The sequence below is a fragment of the Chiloscyllium punctatum genome, chromosome 15 (assembly GCF_047496795.1).
Source record: "Chiloscyllium punctatum isolate Juve2018m chromosome 15, sChiPun1.3, whole genome shotgun sequence".
NCBI classification, from domain to species: domain Eukaryota; kingdom Metazoa; phylum Chordata; class Chondrichthyes; order Orectolobiformes; family Hemiscylliidae; genus Chiloscyllium; species Chiloscyllium punctatum.
Genome location: NC_092753.1, coordinates 10,875,988 through 10,901,981, shown reverse-complemented (window position 1 = coordinate 10,901,981; position 25,994 = coordinate 10,875,988). Strand labels below are relative to the sequence as shown.

The window sequence follows — 25,994 nt, the reverse complement described above, 5'->3', positions numbered from 1 at the left end:
ACCCATCTCCCACTGACCCCCCTTCCACCCCTCACCCACACTGACCTCCCCCCCCCCTCACTTACCCTCCCCAATACCCCACCTCAAACTGACCACCCTTCCACCCCATCTCACACTGACCCGCCCTTCCATCCACACTCACACTGACCTCCCCTTTCACCCCTCACCCACACCGACCTCCCCACCCCCACACTGACCTCCTCTTCCACACCTCACCCATACTGACCTCCCCTTCCACCCCACCCCCAAACTGACCTCCCCTTCCACCCCTCACCCACACTGACCTCCCCTTCCACCCCACACCTACACTGACTGCCCCTTTCACCCCACCCTCCGACTGACCACCCCATCCCCACACTGACCACCTCTTCCACCCCACCCCCACACTGACCACCCCATCCCCACACTGACCTCCTCTTCCACCCCACCCTCCTACTGACCTCCCCACCCCCACCCCCACACTGACCTCCCTTCACCCCCACCCCCACACTGACCTCCCTTCACCCCCACCCCCACACTGACCTCACTTCACCCCCACCCCCACACTGACCTCACTTCACCCCCACCCCCACACTGACCTCCCTTCACCCCCACCCCCACACTGACCTCCCTTCACCCCCACCCCCACACTGACCTCCCTTCACCCCCACCCCCACACTGACCTCCCTTCACCCCCACCCCCACACTGACCTCCCTTCACCCCCACCCCCACACTGACCTCCCTTCACCCCCACCCCCACACTGACCTCCCTTCACCCCCACCCCCACACTGACCTCCCTTCACCCCCACCCCCACACTGACCTCTCCTTCCATCCCACCTCAAACTGATCACTCTTTACACCCCACCCCCGCACTGACCTCCCCTTCCACCCCACCCCGCACTGACCTCCCCTTCCACCCCTCCCCCGCACTGACCTCCCCTTTCACCTCTTACGCACACTGACCTCCTCCTCCATCCCTCAGCCACACTGACCTCCCCTTCCACCCTACCTCACACTGACCTCCCCTTCAATCCTACCCCCAAAAGGACCTCACCTTCCTTCCACCCCACCCCAACACTGACATACCTTCAATCCCACCCCCCCACCGACCTCCTCTTCCACCCCCACCGACCTCCCCGTCCCCACACCGACCTCCCCGTCCCCCCACCCCTACCCCCACACCGACCTCCCCGTCCCCTCACCCCTACCCCCACACCGACCCCCCCGTCCCCTCACCCCTACCCCCACACCGACCTCTCCGTCCCCTACCCCCACACCGACCTCCCTTCACCCCCACCCCCACACCGACCTCCCTTCACCCCCACCCCCACACCGACCTCCCTTCACCCCCACCCCCACACCGACCTCCCTTCACCCCCACCCCCACACCGACCTCCCTTCACCCCCACCCCCACACCGACCTCCCTTCACCCCCACCCCCACACCGACCTCCCTTCACCCCTACCCCCACACCGACCTCCCTTCACCCCTACCCCCACACCGACCTCCCTTCACCCCTACCCCCACACCGACCTCCCTTCACCCCTACCCCCACACCGACCTCCCTTCACCCCCACCCCCACACCGACCTCCCTTCACCCCTACCCCCACACCGACCTCCCCTTCCCGCCTCACCCACACCGACCTCCCCTTCCACCCTACCTCACACTGAGCCCCCCCTTCCATCCAAACCCACACTGACCCTCCCCTTACATCCACACCCACACTGACACCCCCTTACATCCACACCCCACTGACCTCCCCTTCCACCCCAACTCACACTGACCTCCCTTCACCCCTACCCCCACACTGACCTCGCTTTCCAACCCATCTCCCACTGACCCCCCTTCCACCCTACCCTCACACTGACCTCCCCTTCCACCCCACCCCCACACTGACCTCCCCTTCCACCCCACCCCCACACTGACCTCCCCTTCCACCCCACCCCCACACTGACCTCCCCTTCCACCCCACCCCCACACTGACCTCCCCTTCCACCCCAACCCCACACTGACCTCCCCTTCCACCCCAACCCCACACTGACCTCCCCTTCCACCCCACCCCCACACTGACCTCCCCTTCCACCCCACCCCCACACTGACCTCCTCCCCCCCTCACTGACCCCCCCACATAACACCACCTCAAACTGACCACCCTTCCACCCCATCTCACACTGACCCCCCCTTCCATCCTCACCCACACTGACCTCCCCTTTCACCCCTCACCCACACTGACCTCCCCAACCCCACACTGACCTCCCCTTTCACCCCTCACCCACACTGACCTCCCCAACCCCACACTGACCTCCCCTTTCACCCCTCACCCACACTGACCCGCCCCTCCACCCCACATCCACACTGACCTCCCCACCCCCACATTGACCTCCCCTTCCACCCCACCCCCACACTGTCCTCCCCTTCCACCCCACCTCACACTGACTCCCCCTTCCATCCACCCCCACACTGTCCTCCCCTTCCACCCCACCTCACACTCACCATCTCTTCCATCCACCCCCACACTGACCTCCCCTTTCACCCCTCACCCACACTGACCTCCCCTTCCATCCACACCCACACTGTCCTCCCCTTCCACCCCACCCCACCCCTACACTGACCTCCCCTTTCACACCTCACCCACACTGACCTCCACCCCCCCCACCCCACCCCCACACTGACCTCCCCTTCCACCCCACCCCCACACTGACCTCCCCTTCCACCCCACCTCACACTCACCATCTCTTCCATCCACCCCCACACTGACCTCCCCTTTCACCCCTCACCCACACTGACCTCCCCTTCCATCCACCCCCACACTGACCTCCCCTTTCACCCCTCACCCACACTGACCTCCCCTTCCATCCACACCCACACTGACCTCCCCTTCCACCCCACCCCCACACTGACCTCCCCACCCCACACCAATGCCCCTCGCCCTGCCAGTGTCCCCTTCTGTTTGGAGTTTGAGAGTTTGAGTCACAGTTGGTGGTGTGACGGCTGAACCTCCACATTTCGATGCAAGTTGGCAGTGGGCCACTGTTGGGTTAGGGTTTATAATGTTTAATTCTGGCACAGAACTTGAGGAATTCTTTGTTGTATTGACAGTTGCAGGACCGGCATTACCACCAGGATTTCGGTCAAGCAAGGGTTCCGACAGTTCGAGTGATGATGAGACAGCAGGCCACGGTGTTGATGAGAGGCGAGAAAACTCACCGGCGGTGTTGAGGAAACCCGACACCTCTCCTGTGGAGGAGTGCGACAGGACGTCAGGAGACAGGTGCTGATCAGTCAAGGGAGCCGAGCCTCTTGGGAACGTGTGTGCAGCTGCACGCACGTTTCTAACGACCACACATTCAATCTGTAGCAGCAGTGGTCGCCACTCAATGTTTCTGTGCACAATATCGATTGTGTACTGACAATGCTGCTTGTGTGGATCTTTATTTATTCATCAGATGTTGAATTGTACAGCACAAAAGAGGCCTTTCAGCCCATCAAGTCTGCACCGACCCAACTACACTGATCCCATTTTCCCATACTCGGCCCATTGTCGTGAATGTTATAACATCTCAACTGCTCATCGATGTACCTTTTTTAAGCATCAACCACCCTCCCAGGCAACACATTGTTTATTCTCACCATCCTTGGTGTGAAAACAAATTTCCTTCACATTCCTTCTAAACCTCCTGCTTAAAATTATAGCCCCTTGTTCTTGATTCTTCAATGAAGAGGAAGAGCTGCTCCCTATCCACCCTGTCCATGCCCTTCATAATCTTATACACCTCTATCAGGTTCCCTCTCACCCCTCTGCACTCTAAAGAAAATAACCAGAGCTGATCCAGTGTTTCTTCATCACTAAAATGCTCCGTCCTCGGCTTAATCCTGGTGAATCTCATCTGTGCCCTCTCCACTGTAATGACATCCATCCTATAGCATGGTGACCAGCTTCTTTAGTGATGCCAACACCGGTTGTCTATCTGTAATTGCATTTGAGAACATGCTTTGGAAGGATCCTTGGTGAGTTAATGCAGTCCATCTTAATGATGGTATGCACTGCTGCCACTGTGCATATATGGTGAAGGGAGTGCATGCTAAATATGGTAGATGGGGCTTTATCCTGCACGATGTCAAGCTTTGTAAGTGTTGTTGGACCTGCATCCAAGCAATTGGGGAGAATGCTATCCCACTCCTTGCCTGTGCCTTTTATATGGTGGAGCTTTGTGTCAAGGACTGTCACTCGGGCCTTGTATGAGAGGAGTTAAGCTCTTTTGTCACCTTTAAACCAAGTCAGTGATGAGGCCATGCCACAATCCTGTGTGTTGTTTCAGATTGCCTGGCAACGGCTCTGTGTATGTGTGTGTGTGCGCGCGTGTATGTGTATGTGTGTGTGTGTGTGATGGATTGCCTGGTGACGTCCTGTGTGTGTCGGATTGCCTGGTGACAGTCCTGTATGAGTGTGTGTGTGTGTGTGTGTGTGTGTGTGTGTGTCGGATTGCCTGGTGACGGTCCTGTGTGTGTCGGCTTGCCTAGCGATGGTCCTGTGTGGGTCTGTGTCTGTCGGATTGCCTGGCGACGGTCCTGTGTAAGTGTGTTTGACGGTCCTCTGTCAGTGCGTGATGGATTGCCTGGCAACGGTCCTGTGTGAGTGTGTGTGTGTTAGATTGCCTGGCGACGGTCCTGTGTGAGTGTGTGTCGGATTGCCTGGTGACGGTCCTGTGTGAGTGTGTGTCGGATTGCCTGGTGACGGTCCGGTGTGTGTGTGTGTCGGATTGCCTGGTGACGGTCCTGTGTGAGTGTGTGTGTGTGTCGGATTGCCTGGCGACGGTCCTGTGTATGTCGGATTGCCTGGCGACGGTCCTGTGTGAGTGTGTGTCAGATTGCCTGGCGACGGTCCTGTGTGAGTGTGTGTCGGATTGCCTGGTGACGGTCCTGTGTGAGTGTGTGTCGGATTGCCTGGTGACGGTCCTGTGTGAGTGTGTGTGTGTCAGATTGCCTGGCGACGGTCCTGTGTGAGTGTGTGTGTGTGTGTGTCGGATTGTCTGGTGACGGTCCAGTGTGAGTGTTTGTGCGACGGATTGATTGGTGACGGTCCTGTGTGAATGTTTGTGCGACGGATTGATTGGTGACGGTCCTGTGTGAGTGTTTGTGCGACGGATTGATTGGTGACAGTCCTGTGTGAGTGTGTGTCGGATTGCCTGGTGACGGTCCTGTGTGAGTGTGTGTGTCGGATTGCCTGGTGACGGTCCTGTGTGAGTGTGTGTGTCGGATTGCCTGGTGACGGTCCTGTGTGAGTGTTTGTGTCGGATTGCCTGGTGATGGTCCTGTGTGAGTGTGTGTCGGATTGCCTGGTGACGGTCCTGTGTGAGTGTGTGTCGGATTGCCTGGTGACGGTCCTGTGTGAGTGTGTGTGTCGGATTGCCTGGTGACGGTCCTGTGTGAGTGTGTGTCGGATTGCCTGGTGACGGTCCTGTGTGAGTGTGTGTGTGTGTGTGTCAGACTGCCTGGCGACGGTCCTGTGTGAGTGTGTGTGTGTGTGTGTGTCAGACTGCCTGGCGATGGTCCTGTGTGAGTGTGAGTGTGTGTGTGTGTGTGTCGGACTGCCTGGCGACGGTCCTGTGTGAGTGTCAGACTTCCTGGCGACGGTCCTGTGTGAGTGTGTGTGTGTGTGTGCCGGACTGCCTGGCGACGGTCCTGTGTGAGTGTGTGTGTGTGTGTGTGTCAGACTGCCTGGAGACAGTCCTGTGTGAGTGAGTGTGTGTGTGTGTGTGTGTGTGTGTGTGTGTCAGACTGCCTGGCGACGGTCTTGTGTGAGTGTGTGTGTGTGTGTGTGTCAGACTGCCTGGCGACGGTCCTGTGTGAGTGTGTGTGTGTGTGTGTCAGACTGCCTGGCGACGGTCCTGTGTGAGTGTGTGTGTGTGTGTCAGACTGCCTGGCGACGGTCCTGTGTGAGTGTGTGTGTGTGTGTCAGACTGCCTGGCGACGGTCCTGTGTGAGTGTGCGTGTGTGTGTCAGACTGCCTGGCGACGGTCCTGTGTGAGTGTGTGTGTGTGTGTCAGACTGCCTGGCGACGGTCCTGTGTGAGTGTGTGTGTGTGTGTGTGTGTGTGTGTCGGACTGCCTGGCGACGGTCGTGTGTGTGTCGGACTGCCTGGCGACGGTCCTGTGTGTGTGTCGGACTGCCTGGCGACGGTCCTGTGTGTGTGTCGGACTGCCTGGCGACGGTCCTGTGTGTGTGTCGGACTGCCTGGCGACGGTCCTGTGTGTGTGTCGGACTGCCTGGCGACGGTCCTGTGTGTGTGTCGGACTGCCTGGCGACGGTCCTGTGTGTGTGTCGGACTGCCTGGCGACGGTCCTGTGTGTGTGTCGGACTGCCTGGCGACGGTCCTGTGTGTGTGTCGGACTGCCTGGCGACGGTCCTGTGTGTGTGTCGGACTGCCTGGCGACGGTCCTGTGTGTGTGTCGGACTGCCTGGCGACGGTCCTGTGTGTGTGTCGGACTGCCTGGCGACGGTCCTGTGTGTGTGTCGGACTGCCTGGCGACGGTCCTGTGTGTGTGTCGGACTGCCTGGCGACGGTCCTGTGTGTGTGTCGGACTGCCTGGCGACGGTCCTGTGTGTGTGTCGGACTGCCTGGCGACGGTCCTGTGTGTGTGTCGGACTGCCTGGCGACGGTCCTGTGTGTGTGTCGGACTGCCTGGCGACGGTCCTGTGTGTGTGTCGGACTGCCTGGCGACGGTCCTGTGTGTGTGTCGGACTGCCTGGCGACGGTCCTGTGTGTGTGTCGGACTGCCTGGCGACGGTCCTGTGTGTGTGTCGGACTGCCTGGCGACGGTCCTGTGTGTGTGTCGGACTGCCTGGCGACGGTCCTGTGTGTGTGTCGGACTGCCTGGCGACGGTCCTGTGTGTGTGTCGGACTGCCTGGCGACGGTCCTGTGTGTGTGTGTCGGATTGATTGGCGACGGTCCTGTGTGAGTGTTTGTGCGACGGATTGATTGGCGACGGTCCTGTGTGAGTGTTTGTGCGACGGATTGATTGGTGACGGTCCTGTGTGAGTGTGTGTCGGATTGCCCGGCGATGGTCCTGTGTGCGTGTGTGTGTGTGTCGGATTCCTGGCGACGTACCTGTGTGAGTGTGTGTGTGTGTCGGATTGCCCGGCGACGGTCCTGTGTGAGTGTGTGTGTGTGGAGTGTGTGTGTGTGTGTGTCGGATTGCCTGGCGACGTACCTGTGTGAGTGTGTGTGTGTCGGATTGCCTGGCGACGGTCCTGTGTATGTCGGATTGCCTGGCGACGGTCCTGTGTGAGTGTGTGTGTGTGTGTGTCGGATTGCCTGGCGACGGTCCTGTGTGAGTGTGTGTGTGTTGGATTGCCTGGTGACGTCCTGTGTGTCGGATTGCCTGGTGACGTCCTGTGTGTCAGATTGCCTGGTGACGGTCCTGTGTGCGTGTGTGTCAGATTGCCTGGTGACGATCCTGTGTGAGTGTGTCAGATTGCCTGGCGACGGTCCTGTGTGAGTGTGTGTGTCGGATTGCCTGGTGACGGTCCTGTGTGAGTGTGTGTGTGTGTCGGATTGCCTAGTGACGGTCCGGTGTGTGTGTGTGTCGGTTTGCCTGGTGACGGTCCTGTGTGAGTGTGTGTGTCGGATTGCCTGGTGACAGTCCTGTGTTTGTGTGTCAGATTGCCTGGTGACGGTCCTGTGTGAGTGTGTGTCGGATTGCCTGGTGACAGTCCTGTGTGTGTGTGTGTCGGATTGCCTGGTGACGGTCCTGTGTGTGTGTGTGTGTGTGTGTGTGTGTGTGTGTGTTGGATTGCCTGGTGACGGTCCGGTGTGTGTGTGTGTCGGATTGCCTGGTGACGGTCCTGTGTGAGTGTGTGTGTCGGATTGCCTGGTGACAGTCCTGTGTTTGTGTGTCAGATTGCCTGGTGATGGTCCTGTGTTTGTGTGTCAGATTGCCTGGTGATGGTCCTGTGTGAGTGTGTGTGTCGGATTGCCTGGTGACGGTCCTGTGTGAGTGTGTGTGTCGGATTGCCTGGTGACGGTCCTGTGTGAGTGTGTGTGTCGGATTGCCTGGTGACGGTCCTGTGTGAGTGTGTGTCGGATTGCCTGGTGACGGTCCTGTGTGAGTGTGTGTCGGATTGCCTGGCGACGGTCCTGTGTGAGTGTGTGTGTCGGATTGCCTGGTGACGGTCCTGTGTGAGTGTGTGTGTCGGATTGCCTGGTGACGGTCCTGTGTGAGTGTGTGTCGGATTGCCTGGTGACGGTCCTGTGTGAGTGTGTGTCGGATTGCCTGGTGACGGTCCTGTGTGAGTGTGTGTCGGATTGCCTGGTGATGGTCCTGTGTGAGTGTGTGTCGGATTGCCTGGTGACGGTCCTGTGTGAGTGTGTCGGATTGCCTGGTGACGGTCCTGTGTGAGTGTGTGTGTCGGATTGCCTGGTGACGGTCCTGTGTGAGTGTGTGTGTCGGATTGCCTGGTGACGGTCCTGTGTGAGTGTGTGTGTCGGATTGCCTGGTGACAGTCCTGTGTGAGTGTGTGTCGGATTGCCTGGTGACGGTCCTGTGTGAGTGTGTGTGTCGGATTGCCTGGTGACAGTCCTGTGTGAGTGTGTGTGTCGGATTGCCTGGTGACGGTCCTGTGTGAGTGTGTGTCGGATTGCCTGGTGACAGTCCTGTGTGAGTGTGTGTCGGATTGCCTGGTGACGGTCCTGTGTGAGTGTGTGTCGGATTGCCTGGTGACGGTCCTGTGTGAGTGTTTGTGTCGGATTGCCTGGTGACGGTCCTGTGTGAGTGTGTATGTGTCGGATTGCCTGGTGACGGTCCTGTGTGAGTGTGTGTGTCGGATTGCCTGGTGACGGTCCTGTGTGAGTGTGTGTGTCGGATTGCCTGGTGACGGTCCTGTGTGAGTGTGTGTGTCGGATTGCCTGGTGACGGTCCTGTCTGAGTGTGTGTGTCGGATTGCCTGGTTACGGTCCTGTGTGAGTGTGTGTCGGATTGCCTGGTGACGGTCCTGTGTGAGTGTGTGTGTCGGATTGCCTGGTGACGGTCCTGTGTTTGTGTGTGTCGGATTGCCTGGTGACGGTCCTGTGTGAGTGTTTGTGTCGGATTGCCTGGTGACGGTCCTGTGTGAGTGTTTGTGTCGGATTGCCTGGTGACGGTCCTGTGTGAGTGTGTGTCGGATTGCCTGGTGACGGTCCTGTGTGAGTGTTTGTGTCGGATTGCCTGGTGACGGTCCTGTGTGAGTGTGTGTCGGATTGCCTGGCGACGGTCCTGTGTGAGTGTGTGTGTCGGATTGCCTGGTGACGGTCCTGTGTGAGTGTGTGTGTGTGTGTGTGTCGGATTGCCTGGCGACGGTCCTGTGTATGTCAGATTGCCTGGTGACGGTCCTGTGTGAGTGTGTGTGTCCGATTGCCTGGTGACGATCCTGTGTGTGTGAGTGTGTGTCAGATTGCCTGGTGACGGTCCTGTGTGAGTGTGTGTGTCGGATTGCCTGGCGACGGTCCTGTGTGAGTGTGTGTCAGATTGCCTGGCGACGGTCCTGTGTGAGTGTGTGTCGGATTGCCTGGCGACGGTCCTGTGTGAGTGTGTGTCGGATTGCCTGGCGACGGTCCTGTGTGAGTGTGTGTCGGATTGCCTGGTGACGGTCCTGTGTGAGTGTGTGTCGGATTGCCTGGTGACCGTCCGGTGTGTGTGTGTGTCGGATTGCCTGGTGACGGTCCTGTGTGAGTGTGTGTGTCGGATTGCCTGGTGACGGTCCTGTGTGAGTGTGTGTGTGTGTCGGATTGCCTGGCGACGGTCCTGTGTGCGTGTGTGTGTCGGTTTACCTGGTGACGGTCCTGTGTGAGTGTGTATGTGTCAGATTGCCTGGTGTCAGTCCTGTGTGTGTGTCCTGTGTGTGTGTGTCGGATTGCCTAGTGACGGTCCTGTGTGAGTGTGTGTGTCGGATTGCCTGGTGACGGTCCTGTGTGAGTGTGTGTGTCGGATTGCCTGGTGACGGTCCTGTGTGAGTGTGTGTGTCGGATTACCTGGCAATGACCATGTCTGAACCATTGTTAGATATCCTGTCAACGGTCCTATGTGTTTGTGTGTGTCAGATTGCCTGGCAACAGTCTTGTGTGCGTGTGTGAGCGTGAGTTGGATTGCCTGGCGTCATCCCTGTGTGTGTGTGTGTGTGTGTGTGAGAGAGAGATTGCGTGAGAATGATCCTGTGCGTGAGAGATAGACACTTTGTCTGCCAATGCGCATCGTGCCTGGTGATTGTGTTGGTAATCTTATGTCTTTTTTTAAATCCCATCCAGCAAGCAGATTGTTATTCCCCAGGATGAAGATGAAGATGATGGATTTTTTGGTCCTGTTCTTCCCCCAGGTTTTCCAAAACGAGAACAATCACCTGAAAGGTAAATGGGAGTTCTTTAAACAGCTACTATTTACTGTTGACTCGACAAACCCAGATTCGAAGCACTCTGCAGCTGCAATCTTTCTGCCACTAGAGGGCCCCAACTTCTTTATTTTCACCAGTCTGCAGGAAGAAAACACAGAAGAGGGAGGGGTCATAGTATCATCGAGCACGGAAACAGACCCTTCGGTCCAACCAGTCTCTGCTGACCATAATCCCAAACTAAACTAGTCCCCACTGCCTATTCCTGGCCTATATTCGTCCAAACCTATCCAATGTCTTTTAACCGTTGTAATTAGAGTCATAGAGATACAGAGGAACCTCAATTATCCAGCATTCGAGTATTTGAATATCAGATAATCTGGCAATATTGCAAGGTCCCAATGCTTGGCAAAACCATGTTATCCGACATTCAATTATCCAGAATTCGATTAACCAAATGAAATACTTCGTGCTAATGTCCTTGGGATAATCGAGTTTCCTCTGTATAAAGCACAAAAACAGACCCCGCTATTAAACTCGTCCAATGTGACCATATACCCTAAATTAATCTAGTCCCATTTGCCAGCATTTGACCAATATCTCTCAAAACCCTCCCTATTCATACACCCATCCAGATACCTTTTAAATGTTGCAATTGTACCAGCCTCCATCACATCCTCTGGCAGCTCATTCCATACACATACCACCCTCTGCGTGAAAATGTTGCCCCTTAGGTCTCTTTTAAATCTTTCCCCACTCACCTTAAACCCATGCCCTCTAATTTTGGACTCCCCCAACTTGTGGAAAAGATTTTGTTTATTTACCCTATTCATGCCCCTCATGATTTTATAAACCGCTATGAGGTCACCCCTCATCCTCCGACGCTCCAGGAACAACAGCCCCAGCCTGTTCAGCCTCTCCCTGTAGCTCAAATGCTCCAACCCTGGCAACATCCTTGTAAATCTTTGCTGAATCCTTTCAAATTTCACACAGCCTTCCTCTCGAAGGGAGACCAGAATTGTACACAATACTCCAAAAGTGGCCTAACCAATGTCCTGTACAGCCGCAACATGACCTCCCAACTCCTGTACTCAATGACAAAATGACCTCCCAACTCCTGTACTCAATGCACAGATCAGTCTTTGAGATTTTGGTACACAGCTGGATCTGAAGCCTGACGTGGTTTTTAAAAAGGCCTCTCCTAACTCCAAATTTGTTTTTCTCTTACAGCATGGTAGTCTTGGCATTTACGTAACAACTTATAGGAGTTTGGACACCAAAAAGCACTTTATAGTCAGCGGTGTACTTTTTGCATTTGTCGTCTCTCATCTGTAGCCGCTATTGCCCCTGTGGTTTTTCCTGTTCAGTTTCTGGGTAATGGTACTCCACCAGACAGTTGCTGGTGAGGGATCCAGCAATGGTAATGCCATTACATTTTTGGGGAGATGGTTAGGTTTTGTATTGTCAGCGATGATTGTTACTTGGTATTTGCGTGGTATGAATGTTAGTTAATTCAAAGAGTCCTTTGTGGAATGTGGGAATCACATTGTGTCTCTATTTTGAACTCAAAAATTAGTGTTGGTTGCTAACTTTTTGAGGTAGAATCACTGTTGAAATCCAGCAGCTAATTTGTTCTCAGCAAGCTCCAACAAGCAATAACATGATAATGACAAGACAAACTTTTGTTAATGTCGTTTGATGAGTAAACATTGGCCACAACAGTCAGAATAATGTTACCCTGGGATCTATTACACCCATAAGTGCCTGAGTTTATTGTACCATTGGAATAACAGCACCCTGTACAGTGCAGTGGTCCTCCAGCAATATGGCACTTCCACTTTATTGCACTGCAGTATTGGTTTGGATTTTGTGCTCAAAACTCTGCAATGAACTGGAATCCCTGACTTCCTGACTGCAAGCAGAAGGTTCTGATAACAAAGCCACAGCTAACATGGCTGCAGAACTTCCCATTGCTTGTGAATGCATTTCGGAACTGGCTGTTTTCACTCACATGTAACTAACTGTTCCTTCAGTCCAGGCTTGTATCAGGAGTACTTTTCAATCTCTTTCTCCTCGTGATTAGTTTCACAGACAGCAGAAAGTGAATATTGCTTTGAGACGGATGGAAATAATCTAAAATAGGAAGAGTGATATGCTCCAAGTTTTCAATTGGCTGATGGTTGTGGGGAGCTGATGCATAGTGAGTGGTAAGGTTGCTGGACTAGTAATCCTGAACCCTAGGCTCCTCATCTGGGCAATGGATTCACATCTCATTTTGGCAGATGGTGAGATTTTAACTCAGTGAAAATCTGGAATAAAACGGTGACCTAATGATGACCCTGTAACCACTGCTGATTGTCATAGAAACCCATCTGGTTCTCTGTTGTCCTTTAATTAAGGAAATCTGTTATCATTAGCCAGCCTACACGCCCGCGCCAATGTAGCTGACTCTTAACCACCCTCTGGGCATTTACTGAGCGGGGCAATAGTGATTCCCATATTCCACAAAGGACTAGAACACAATCACAGCTTTCAAAAATCTTCAGAGAGATGAGACCAACATTCAGTTGAGAAATGCTGCTGTTTGTATTGTTCCCTGCGGTGCGTGTCATCACCTCCAACCTCCCCCCCCCACCCCCCCCCACCCCCTCACCCACCCACCCCCCCCAACCCCTTTTCAATTTTATGACTTTTGTTTTCCTCCTATTTTCTTCATACTGAGTTATATTGCTGATTGAACTCTGACAAATCTGGAGAGTGTGGTCTGGAGCAAAGAGGTTGCGCCAGCAGCTTCACCTGTGGTTACATTCTCAATGCTAAACCTCCAGGCCTATTGCAGGAACATTGAAGCCCTTAAACACAGACTGAGACAAAATGGCACTGAAGTGGGAGCTGAGTTATGTTCTGAAGATTCACCTGTGCTTCTTTTCTTTAGGCCTTTTATAGGTCCTGCACTGCCACCTGGGTTCACTCAGTCAGAAAAAGAGAGAGAACCTGCTGTACCCTCAAGCTTGGTGAGTGGGATTTAAGAAACCTTTCCCCTCATATTTTTTAACACTGTAACAGGTAGTGCTGCTGATTTTTGTATCATTTGGCACTGACTGAATTTCCTTTCTTATCCCTTCAGTACATTATTACCTGTCACACTTTCTTGTGACTCTCGGAGGAACACAGAACCCAAATCACACTTGTTCTTCCTTAAACCTCTTTTACTTAAGCATGATTCTTCCTTATACATTTTATAACAGGTAGAGAAAAGAGAGAGAGAGTGAGTGAGGGAGGGAGGGAGGGGGATATATAGCAAGAGGGATTACAGTTCCCTCTAGTTCTTTTCTAATTTCGCATTGTTTGCAATGGAGATCGGTTTTCCCTGTGATAAAGATCAAGGTTTTGTGGAGTGGATCCCATGCTACTTCTGGAGTTTTGGAGCAGAGGCGCATGGTGGAGGCTGAGGGGAATTGCACGTGAGAGTAAACTGGAGAAAAATATGTGAAACCTAAGAAAGCAGGCCAATGTCAATGAAGATCCAATTCCTATTTCATGTTGAGCCTTCCTGGGTGTTCGTGATTGAGAGAAGACCTTGTGGTACTGTGCCAGAAAGGCCATTCCTCATACGTGACTGATAATAGCAGGCTGGCTATTCGACCAAAGGGAGCATCACAACTGATTTGATCCTGTGCTCACCCACTGTACATGTATGCACGTTCCTCACCCGGGATCAGTGAAATGCTCTCGTCACAAGACCTTATTGATACTGACGTTTGAGACTATGGTGTAGAATTGGGACAGATTGGATGTAAATTGTAGCACAGCGCTTGATCTAATACTTGGCAAAGGATATGAACAAATTGTCAACTTTTAGCTGTCAGCTCTTAGTTAGGCATTTATCTGGCACTATTCCGCCATATTTGCATCATAATGTGCCACAGTTTGAGCATGTTATTGGATAGGTGCGTCTCTAATTGGTAGGTTGGTGAGGTCAGGATCAGCTCGCTGTTTTCCCCTTGTGATTAATCTGCTATGTGCCATGGGCCCAATGTAGTGGCTGTGACCTTTAGGGCTCACTCATTGAATGTGGGTCCACACCACCAGTAACCAGGGGCACTGAAGTCCCCTGTGCAGGGGATATTCTATGTCCTTGCTACCCATGGTGCTTTTTCCAACAAGTGTTCAATGCGGATTAGTACTGATCCATCGGTTGTGGGAGCACAGTAGTTCATAATCAGCAGGAGGTTTCTTTTCATATGAGACGAGGTAGACTCCATATCAATGGCTATTTTATAGATTCAAGAGACCAAGAGACCAACAAGTTTAAATCCCACCTCAGCAGCTGGAGAATTTGAATTCAGTGAACTAAATAGATTTTTTTTTAAAATCAGAAGTACTATTGGCACTGGCGTCCATGCTGTGGATCACCGGCCTGTCATGAACATCCACCTGGCTTGTGAATGTTGTTGGGTAATCCCTGATGCACCAGCAGCATGAATCCACAGGAGGCGGTGGACTGATGGCTGATATTGGATGAGTTGAAACATGAACTTGGTTGGTCTCTCTGCAGTCTCCTGAAGCCGGCCCTGATCCCATGTTGCAGCTTGTCATAGAGTCACACAGCATGGAAACAGACCCTTCGGCCCAACCAGACCATAATCCCAAACTAAACTAGTCCCACCTGCCTGCACTTGGCCCGTATCCCTCTTCACATTTCTTATTCACGAATTTATCCAAATGTCTTTTAAACATTTGTAACTGTACCCATATCCATCACTTCTTCTGAAAGGTCATTCCACACACAAACCACTCTTCGTGTTTTTATTTTAAAAATTGCCCCTCATGTCTTATTAAAATCCTTCTCTTCTCACTTTCAAAATATGCCCCTTAGTTTTGAACTCCCCCCCCCCCCCCCCCCCCCCCCCCCACCGTGGGGAACCTCCTAAACTCCATTGAAAAAATGTCCCAGCCTATCCATCCTCTCCCCATAAGTCCAGCCCTCATTCCTGGCGACATCCTGGAAAATCTCTTCTGAGCCCTTTCCAGTTTAAAATATCCTTCCCATAACACGGAGACCAGAACGGTACACAGTTCTCCAGAAGATGCCTCACCAATGTCCTGCACAACATAATGTTTCAGCTACTATACTCAAAGGTTTGAGCAATGAAGGCGAGGTGTTTAGATTAGAGTGGTGCTGGAAATGCGCAGCAGGTCAGGCAGCATCCGAGGAGCAGGAAAATCGATGTTTCGGGCGAAAGCCCTCCATCAGGAATAGAGCTTTTCTCCTGAGAATATAGTACAGAGTGGGTCCTTTGCAGTTCTGAGAGAGTGTGGCCCTCAGCTGAGGCAGGGCTAACTGTAGAGAGGTTAGGTGCCGGCGCATTGCTGCGAGTGTGGAGTGAAGGATCTTGAAGGAGAACTGTTGCTGGTGTTTTTGAATCTGTAGTCTGTACTGTTTGTCCTGTTCGGTTCCAAACTGTGCTGGTTTAAAAGATGGTCCGGAGTCCGTGTGGGATGAGTTGGTTACGGAGACAGGCACTGAGAAAGCAAATGTGGCTGTGGTAGCGAGTCTGTTTCAGGACATGGTTGAAGAGCTTCAGGGCAGAGGAGCTGACCTGGGGATTGCAGTGAGAGAGAGAGAGACAGTCACTAAAATTCGTGTAGAGAGAGGAGGAAAACTTCTTCAAGGCAGGCATCCTTGCAAGACAATTCACAGTAAGGTTAAAATCAACAAGTTAAAAACAAGAACTGCAAATGCTGGAAACCAGACTTTAGATTAGAGTGGTGTTGGAAAAGCACAGCAGGTCAGGCAGCTTCCTTGGAGCAGGAAAATTGAAATTTTGGGCAAAAGCCCTTCTTCATAGAATCATAGAGATGTACAGCATGGAAACAGACCCTTCGGTCCAACCCGTCCATGCCGACCAGATATCTCAACCCAATCTAGTCCCACCTGCCAGCACCCGGCCCATATCCCTCCAAACTCTTCCTATTCATATACCCATCCAAATGCCTCTTAAATGTTGCAATTGTACCAGCCTCCACCACTTCTTCTGGCAGCTCATTCCATACACGTACTACCCTCTGCGTGAGAAAGTTGCCCCTTAGGTCTCTTATATCTTTCCCCTCTCACCCTAAACCTATGCCCTCTAGTTCTGGACTCCCCGACCCCAGGGAAAAGACTTTATCTATTTATTCTATCCGTGCCCCTCATAATTTTGTAAACCTCTATAAGGTCACCCCTCAGCCTCCGACGCTCCAGGGAAAACAGCCCCAGCCTGTTCAACCTCTCCCTGTAGCTCAGATCCTCCTGGCAACATCCTTGTAAATCTTTTCTGAACCCTTTCATGTTTCACAACATCTTTCCAATAGGAAAGAGACCAGAATTGCATGCAATATTCCAACAGTGGCCTAACCAATGTCCTGTACAGCAGCAACATGACCTCCCAACTCCTGTACTCAATACTCCGACCAATAAAGGAAAGCATACCAAACGCCTTCTTCACTATCCTATCTACCTGCAACTCCAGTTTCAAGGAGCTATGAACCTGCACTGCAAGGTCTCTTTGTTCAGCAACACTCCCTAGGACCTTACCATTAAGTGTATAAGTCCTGCTAAGATTTGTTTTCCCAAAATGCAGCACCTCGCATTTATCTGAATTATACTCCATCTGCCACTTCTCATCCCATTGGCCCATCTGGTCTAGATCCTGCTGTAATCTGAGGTAACCCTCTTCACTGTCCACTACACCTCCAATTTTGGAGTCATCTGCAAACTTACTAACTGTACCTCTTATGCTCGCATCCAAATCATTTATGTAAATAACAAAAAGTAGAGGGCCCAGCACCGATCCTTGTGGCACTCCACTGGTCACAGGCCTCCAGTCTGAAAAACAACCCTCCACCACCACCCTCTGTCTTCTACCTTTGAGCCAATACTGTATCCAAATGGCTAGTTCTCCCTGTATTCCACGAGATCTAAACTTGCTAATCAGCCTTCCATGGGGAACCTTGTCAAACATCTTACTGAAGTCCATATAGATCATATCTACTGCTCTGCCCTCATCAATCTTCTTCGTTACCTCTTCAAAAAACTCAATCAAGTTTGTGAGACATGATCTCCCACACACAAAGCCATGTTGACTGTCCCTAATCAGTCCTTGCCTTTCCAAATACATGTACATCCTATCCCTCAGGATTCCCTCCAACAACTTGCCCACCACCGAGGTCAGGCTCACTGGTCTATAGTTCCTTGGCTTGTATTTATCGCCCTTCTTAAACAGTGGCACCACGTTTGCCAACCTCCAGTCTTCCAGCACCTCACCTGTGGCTATCGATGATACAAATATCTCAGCAAGAGGCCCAGCAATCACTTCTCTAGCTTCCCACAGAGTTCTCGGGTACACCTGATCAGGTCCTGGGGATTTATCCATTTTTAACTGTTTGAAGACATCCAGCACTTCCTCCTCTGTAATCTGGACATTTTGCAAGGTGTCACATTTCCCTACAGCCTATATCTTCCATATCCTTTTCCACAGGAATGAAGGCAAGGCCTCCTGTCTGAAAAACAACCCTTTATCATCATTCTGTCTCCTGCTCTTAAGCCAATTGATTAGTTCTCCCTGAATCCCATATGATCTAACTTTATTAATCAGTCTATCATGCAGATCCTTGTCAAAGGCTTTACTAAAGTGCAAATAAACAATGTCTACTGCCCTCATCAATCTTCTTGGTTACTTCCTTGAAAAACTCAATCAAGTTTGTGAGACACTATTTCCCTCGTACAAAGCCATGCTGACTATCCCTAATCATTCCTTGCCTCTCCAAATACATATAAATTCTAGCTTTCAGGATCATTTCCAGTAACCTGGCCATTCACCGAAGTCATTGGAAGCAATGGCAGTAACAACCTAGCTTTGTGTCTTCCAATTACCTGGTGTTTTACAGCACACAGAAGAAGACAGTGATGAGGAGGCCCTAATCGGTCCAATGCCCTCGATAGGCGCCGTCGAAAGCAATGTGGCAGCAGATATTGAACGCAGGGCGAGCAGAATGAAAGAAAGGCTGGCCTCTGGCGACAGGGTAAGGGGTCACCTGCTTTCTGCAGTGATTGCATTGGTCATGGATGTCTGTCACCCACAGGTTGTGTGATGGCGCATTGACTAGTTGGTTTTATTCTCTCCTCTCCGTTCCCCATGAACAATGGAATTCTGCTGGTGCTGGATCTGATTTGGGAACCCTGACAGATCATGTTTAAAATTACAACGTGCTTTTATTGGAGAATGTTGTACCTTGCATTTCCTCAGCACAGTAACATTCATTTAGTTAGTTCTGATCTGTCTTGGTGGTGACCTGTGTTAAACGAGCCTTTGCGTTTCGCTCCTTGCACGGTTTTGTCGGGGGGGGGGGGGGGGGGGGTTTGTCGGGGGGGGGGGGGGGGGCACAGAGGAATCATTTGTTACGATCCGAGTTCTGAAATTTTCCCATTGCGTTTTTCGGCCTGTCTCTATCTGTCAGGATGATGCCCAGAAACAGGCCAGAGAGTCATGGATGGTGGAGCTTCCACCGGTTTTACAGAACATAGGCCTGGGTGCAAGAACGTTCAAGAGGCGTGCGAATGGAGAGTCATCCGACCGTTCCCTATGGACAGATACTCCTGCTGACAGGGAAAGGAAAGCTCAGGTAGGATTGCTAACTCACTCCTGCTAGGATCAGCTGGCTCCCTGGGGATGTTGGGATTGCCAGTTTCACAGAAACACGGCGGGGGTGGGGTAAGGCTCCGCCCGGCATGGCAAGGAACCCCTGACCAGAAGCACTGTGACACAAGTCTAGGAAATGGGTAGAAATGAATATTACCAATCTTTCAATCTCTTACAATTTCAGCACATGGCCTTTCTCATTGCCACTGCAAAGACCTTGTTGGGATTCTTCTGGGAGTTCCTTTGTTATAGGTGAACGGGTGTCAGCAACCTGTTCCAAATGTGATAACACACGTCTGGAGCAGGTGGGACTTGAACCCAGGCCTCTTGGTTCAGAGGTATGACCACTGCCGCTGTACCATGATTCCAGAGAGGAAAGGCACCCCAGATTTGAATTCAGAATCTCCTGTTTACGAGGTAGGTGCTTTAACCTGCTAAAGCACAGCACCATCTCAAATAGCCCTCAGCACCTGGTATTCCCAGGCAGTCTCCCATCCAAGCACTAACCAGGCCTGAATCTGCTAAGCGTCAAGTTCAGCCCAGATTAGGCATTCCCAGGCGAGTATGGGGCCTAGGCAATTCTTAAGTTGACATGTTATTGACACATATGTGTGTGGGGCGGATGGGACTTGAACCTACACCTCTTGGCTGAGAGGTAGGGACACTACCACTGCACCCTGTGAGAGTTAACCAGAACAGCTCCAGAGTTGATTGAGAGCAGATGATTATCGGTGGACGTTGTGTCATTTATGTGTCCCCCAACCCATGGACCTGGCGAGGTCTGCATTCAAGTCCCACTTGCTCCAAACGTGTGACATAACATCTCTGAACAGGTTGATTAGAAAAGTATTTCCTCGGGTGCTTGTGCCACGGTACTGTCCCTACCTTTGAGCCCGGAGGCCCAGATTCAACTTGCACCTGCTCCAGAAGTTTGTCGTAACATCCCTGGAAAGGTTGATTAAAAACGTCTGATGTGTGAGTTGTAAGGCTCTGCTGGCACAGTGGTAGTGCCCCTACCTTTGGAGGCTCAGGTTCAAGTCCAGCCTTCCCCACTGGTGGTGGGGGATGGGGATGGCATGTAGAGCTGCTGTTGGAGGTGATCATACTGGTTTAAGGATGTAATATGTCCATGAAAGTGATAGGAGACTGCACACAAAGGACAGATAGCGGACTGCTAGTGTGTGAACAGCTTTGGCGAATGACACACACAGGGAATGGATTTTACTGGGAGGACTGTGGGATGAGCGTGCAAAAAGCATCGCACTTGAGGAACGGGTTTGTGCTCTGGGGCTGAGGCTCTGTTTAGGAAATGGGTCTGATTTTTGAGGGAAATTTGTCTTTGTTATTGGGGATGTGACACAATAACGGTCAAGTTCAGGGTACTACATTGGGGTGTACGATGGTATACAGTTGAACAAAACCTAAAGTTGACTGTGTTGTTGCTGTGGAGAATCTCTGCTCAACCTTGCCTGAGCCAGCTCAATCAAATTAAACTGCAAGAGCTGGAGGTAATTTTCTGCATGTGGGGAGAGGGAAAATCAGGGGAGATCAGACTGAATGCAGCTCTATTTCAGTCTCTGGGAATATGTCACTTGTTGAGAAAGAGGAAGAAAGTGATTAAATCATTTGATACCATTCTGGTTAAGTTGAGAGTAATGGTTGAGCATATTTGTCTCCCTGTTTTTTTTTCAGAAGGTGACTGCTGTTAAATGAGGACTTATTCCAGATTTATGTTTGCGATTCTCTGAGAGTAAGGAAATTCTCAGAGGGCACTTTGTACCTCATTCGCTCTGCACACTGCAGTCTCTTAATTTTGTTAACACTTGTTGCTGGTCACTCTGTATTTACAAGCGAATTCGAGGTGGGACAAGCCTGGTGGCACACAGGCAATTTTCTCGGTCTTTTTAAAGCAGACATTCCTGAATTATGGGTAAAGACTCCTGCAATATGGTCACAACTGGGGGGGGTGGGGGGGTGGGGCGGGGGGTGGGGGGGGGATGCTGTGGAACAAAGACTCTGACAATCCTGGAATTGGCTGAAGTGCTTTTTTTAAATGGGTGCAATTTATTTTTTGCCTATGGGTGCGGCTTCTTCCAGCTTCTCTGCGCTGCAAACTGCAGTGATTGGAAGACAATTACAATACTTAACATAAATCAGTGCAGTCATTGATGGTTCAGCCATAATTGACAGGGGAGTTAGCTAACTCTCCATCCTGGTTGGCCCATACTGTACACAGGAGGTTCTGCCCAGATATCTGTTTTCATCTGCATTTGCTTTCCTTCCTCAGGAAATGTTAAAAGCCAAACACTCACCAGCCAAGGAATCTGAGCGTCCCGGTCTGTCTGAAAGAGATAAACGGATGGCCAAGGAGGTAGCATCATACAATGTAAGTGTTTTGTTTATATCCGAAAAGAATGCATTTATTCTTTGCAAGTTGTGACAGCCTTTATTTCTCTTGGGAGGCTGAAAAACAAAGTAATCCAACACGTGAAACTGTTACTTATAAGGAAGTTCAATGGTAAGTCCTAATCTTTAAGATTCATGGCCATCTATTGTTAAGAGGAAGGGTCCAGGATATATTTCAGTTTCTTGTTTGACATGCATATCACCGAGCTGGTCTCTTAACCTTTGAAATGTAGTGTCAAACAAGAATACATTGATAAGTGCAATATAAAGAACATTCTGAGAATATTTTCATTGGTTGCTATTGACACTCATTGAGGGTAAATGGGAGAAGGAGTACGCATTCAAACACTCAAGCTTCTCCATTATTCAGCTAGATCATGACTGATCATCTACCTCAACCTCATTTTTCCCATACTATCCCCACATCCTTTGTGGTTCCCAGTGACCATGTCTGTAGTAAATGTTGGTTGCTGAAAGAGCTCCAGCTCAGAGTCAATGAGCTGGAGTCTGAGCTTCAATCATTGCGACACATCAGGGAGGGGGAAGAGTTTCCTGAATGCTGTGTGACAGGAGATAGTCACATACCTTAGACTGACTAACTCAAATTTGGCCAGTGCTCAGGGACAGGAGGGTGTGTCTGTGAGTGAGGCAGCTAGAGGGATCCAGGAGGGAGAGCTGCAGGAGCCTCAGTCCCTGTCCTTGTCCGACAGGTTCAAGAATATTGCTGTGTGTGTGGATGGGAATGGGGACTACAGGGAGGATGAGCCGACTGACGGCAGCACCGTGGTGCTGGGAGCCATTTAAAGGGGGAGGAGAGAAGAGGAATGTTGTCATTGGGGATAGTATAGTTAGAGGCATAGGCACTGTTCTCTGGGTCGGGAGTCCTGAAGGTTGTGTCGCCTGCCTGGTGCTCAGGTTTGGGATATCTAATCTGGCCTTGCAGAGGGATTTGGAGCGGGAAGGTTCAGATCCAGTGATCATGGTCCATGTAAGTACCAACAACATAGATAAAACTAGGGCAGAGCTTCTGCTAAAGGAGGATGAACGACTCGCAGCTAAATTAAAAAGCAGAACCAAAAAGGTGGTAATCTCTGGATTATGACCTGAGCCAGGGCACAGGGTCAATAAGATTTAGCGGGTAAATGTGTGGCTCAGACTGGTGTGGGAGAAATGGGTTTGAATTCATGGGACATTGGAACATTGGATCTTCACATTCTCAATGACTGAACCTCCACAGTCCTCTAAGGTAGAAAATTCTAAAACTTCATGCTCTGAGTGAAGGAATTCATCCTCCATCCTCGTCCTAAACCTCTTATTTTGAGAGTCTGTTCCATGCATCGAGACTCCCCAGCCAGGGGAAACATCATTTCTGTATGTATACCCTGTCCCTGTGAGAATTTTGTCTGCTTCAATAAAATCACCTCTTTGTACTTCTAAACCCCAGACAGTATAGACCTAATCTCTCCCCTTATAACAGCCCTGCCATCCCAGGGATGAATCTGGTGAAACTTTGCATTCTCTCTCTTGATGACATGTATATCCTTTCTTAGATAAGGAGACCAGGATTGTGTGTAATATTCCATGGCCAGTCTGCTGAAGGCTGTATACAACTGCAGCAAAACATCCTTTCTGCTGGACTCAAATCCTCTTGCAATAAAGACCAAATAACCATTTGCAGGAAACAGCTCATATTGTTGCAGATAATGGTTTCAACTGTCATCTTTCTCTCCTCCAAGTTATGTCTTCCTGGTACTTTCCCTTAGTATTACCTAAGAATTCTGGATTTTTTTACCCTCAGAATAGCCTATTCATTTTCAGTGAGGCAGCATTTTTGTAAAGTATATCTTTGGATTTCCTTGTGGGATGTGGGCATTTCTGGCTGGGCTAGCATTGTTGTAGATGCTCTCGAGAAGGTGGTGGTGAGCTGTATATCTCACATTGTAAAGCTGATACTGAGCTGCCACTGACCATCGCTGTGCATTCCCATCTCTGATGATTGGAACATCAGTGGTACCAGATGGGGTTGTAATTTTCTGGTTTCCCATGAAGAGATGTGGTGTGGTGATAACTGTCACTGGGACAGCAATCCAGGGGCCCTGGTTAATGCTTGGGAGACACACACATTCAAATCCCACCGTATCTGTTGATGAAATTTAAATTCGATTCAGGAAACTTGGAGTCGAAACCCAGTCTCCATAATGGTAACCGTGACACCATTGTCAATCATTGTTAAAACCCATTTGGAAATCCTTACCCAGTCTGGCCTACTTGGGAGTGCAGAGCAGCAACAGTTGTTGACCAAGCAGCTCAATTCAAGGCATGGGCAACAAATTCTGACTTTGATGGTACTGCCCATCTCCCCCAGGAAGAATAAAATTTAAAGAACACAGTGGTGGAATATAAATTCAGTCCGTAAAGATGTGTAATTGAAAGTTGGCTTCAGTAATGGTGATCAGGAAACCTTCAATCGTCGTAAAATCCCATCTGATACACTCTTGTCCTTTTATGAAGTAACATCTGGTACCCTTACCTGGACAGACCTTGGCTCCAGAGCCACAGCAAGTTGCTCAGTTCAAGGGCAATAAGAGATTGACAACAAATGCTGGCCTTGCCAGTGAAGCACACATCCCATGAAAGAATATATCTTAAAAATCCTCTCATCCAACCGCTGAAATATATGGGGCGAGAAAGGGAACTGGGGTTGTGTTATAAATAGCGGCTAACGTTCTGTTGTTGTTTGCAGGAGTCAAGGCGATCGGAGTCTCTTCTTGATATGCACAGCAAGAAGTTGAAGAGGAAAGCGGAGGATGAGAAGGATCGACCCCAGCAGCGAAGGGCTTTTGATCGTGAACAGGATTTGCAGGTTCACCGGTTTGACGAGGCCCAGAAGAAAGCCTTGATTAACAAGTCAAAGGAGCTGAACACCAGATTTTCACATGGAAAAAACAACATGTTTCTGTAAAAAAAAATTAAGAAAAACTATTTTACTGGCAAATTGCAGACTTAAAGTGCCTGCAGTCAGTCTATGTTTAACTCTGCTGTAATATTTCTGTATTGTAACTACAATGGTTCAAACCAGTGTGTTGTATGAATAGCAGGTCTCTTATAAAATATTCTACGTTTAATTTTGATTGAACTGAATAAAGATGAAGCAATTTTATTTATGCTTTTTAGCAGGTGATTCTTTGCCATATTATTTTTATGTCTGCGGCTAAAGACATTCTACAAAACCCATGTGGAGCTCTTGTGACACAGGGCTTGGGTTCAAGTCCCATCTGCTCCAGAAGTGTGCCTTAATGAGTTGATTAACAACATCCATGAAGCACTTGTTCTGCCGCGAAGGCTTGTTCCATTAATCAGTTCATTTGCACCTTTGTCCCATTTATCTGATTTATTTCCAGAAGCCTTGATAACCTGATCTAACAAAAGACTTAACAAGATTGAAAACTGCAATGGTCTCAGCAACCTCAGCCATTTGGGGAAGAATGTTACAGGTCTCTCAGTACTAGAATGCACATGCTGTGGGGTCCAGAATTTAGAACTATTTGCCAGTCCAAGGATTTGAGGAATTGTAATGTTGCAAAGCTTCTGTGTCCGTGTCTTGGGTGAATCTGCACCTTCACCCCTAACTACAGTGCTTGAAATTACCACAATGGGACTGGTGTTGAAGCTGTACCAAAGATTTCCATTCTGATGAAAAATGGGATTCCTGGGAGTTTGGTCTCCAATTTCACTGCCACCACTGAAGGCTGACCTTATTGGTACTTATTGGAGGGCATGGTGACCCAAGCAGATGCCAGGGCCTCTACCAATGGGAAAACTGCATGTAATGACTGGGGTTTGTGTTTTCTGGCCTTGAATGTTTCTGCATTATAGTATAGTGACTCAATACAGTCAGTGATGTGGAACTGAGCGTTCACGGTGTGGAGAATCAGCAAATCTCAACTGGGGCAAAATTATGACTCTGCTATGAATGGCAGAGAGAAGGGGAATCTGAATATTGCCTATCCTAATCTCAATTCATTAATAACAGGTTTCCCCTCCCCGCTGTCACGGCGTGGGGGTGCACATCATGAAAATATACGATTGCATTAAATGGTGATGCCGTCAATGTTGAAGAGCTCCCCCAACACAATGTCTAGGCTCATACAATAATGCAATGTCAAATAGGTATTGTATTTTGTAATACTTCTCAAATCTTTACCCAGTGTCACCCCTTTTCAAGGTTTGAAAATGTTCTGAGTCCTCAATGAGCATCGAGTGGGGTGGGGTTGGTTGTTGTGAAGGCAGGGGCCTGTTAGGGAGGGAAAGGAGACTAAATATGTTGGACCTCCATGGTGACCCTTGCTGGCTCAGAATGTGTGCCTCTGCACTTTGGGAAGCCATGCCCCTCTGGGCTCCAAGTATTTCCCAGCAAAAGCTAATTGTTTCTGGAGGAATTGGGCAAGGGAGAATATAGTGGGCGGCACAGTGGCTAGCACTGTTGCCTCACAGCGCCAGAGACCCGGGTTCAATTCCCGCCTCAGGCGACCGACTGTGTGGAGTTTGCACATTCTCCCC

The 25,994-nt window shown here is 50.4% G+C and overlaps 1 protein-coding gene across 1 annotated transcript in view; it reads left to right on the top strand.

Moving 5' to 3' along the window:
* The window catches only part of gpalpp1 (GPALPP motifs containing 1), a 41,236-nt gene extending 16,642 nt beyond the window's left edge, over positions 1–24,594 (top strand). Inside the window, exons 2-8 of the mRNA XM_072584641.1 lie at positions 3,084–3,255; positions 10,265–10,363; positions 13,280–13,358; positions 18,277–18,411; positions 18,847–19,011; positions 21,316–21,414; positions 24,178–24,594. Of these exons, the coding sequence (XP_072440742.1) occupies positions 3,084–3,255; positions 10,265–10,363; positions 13,280–13,358; positions 18,277–18,411; positions 18,847–19,011; positions 21,316–21,414; positions 24,178–24,396 (968 nt within the window). The 3' untranslated portion in view covers positions 24,397–24,594. The remainder of the gene's footprint in view (positions 1–3,083; positions 3,256–10,264; positions 10,364–13,279; positions 13,359–18,276; positions 18,412–18,846; positions 19,012–21,315; positions 21,415–24,177) is intronic.
* Positions 24,595–25,994: the final 1,400 nt, after the last annotated feature.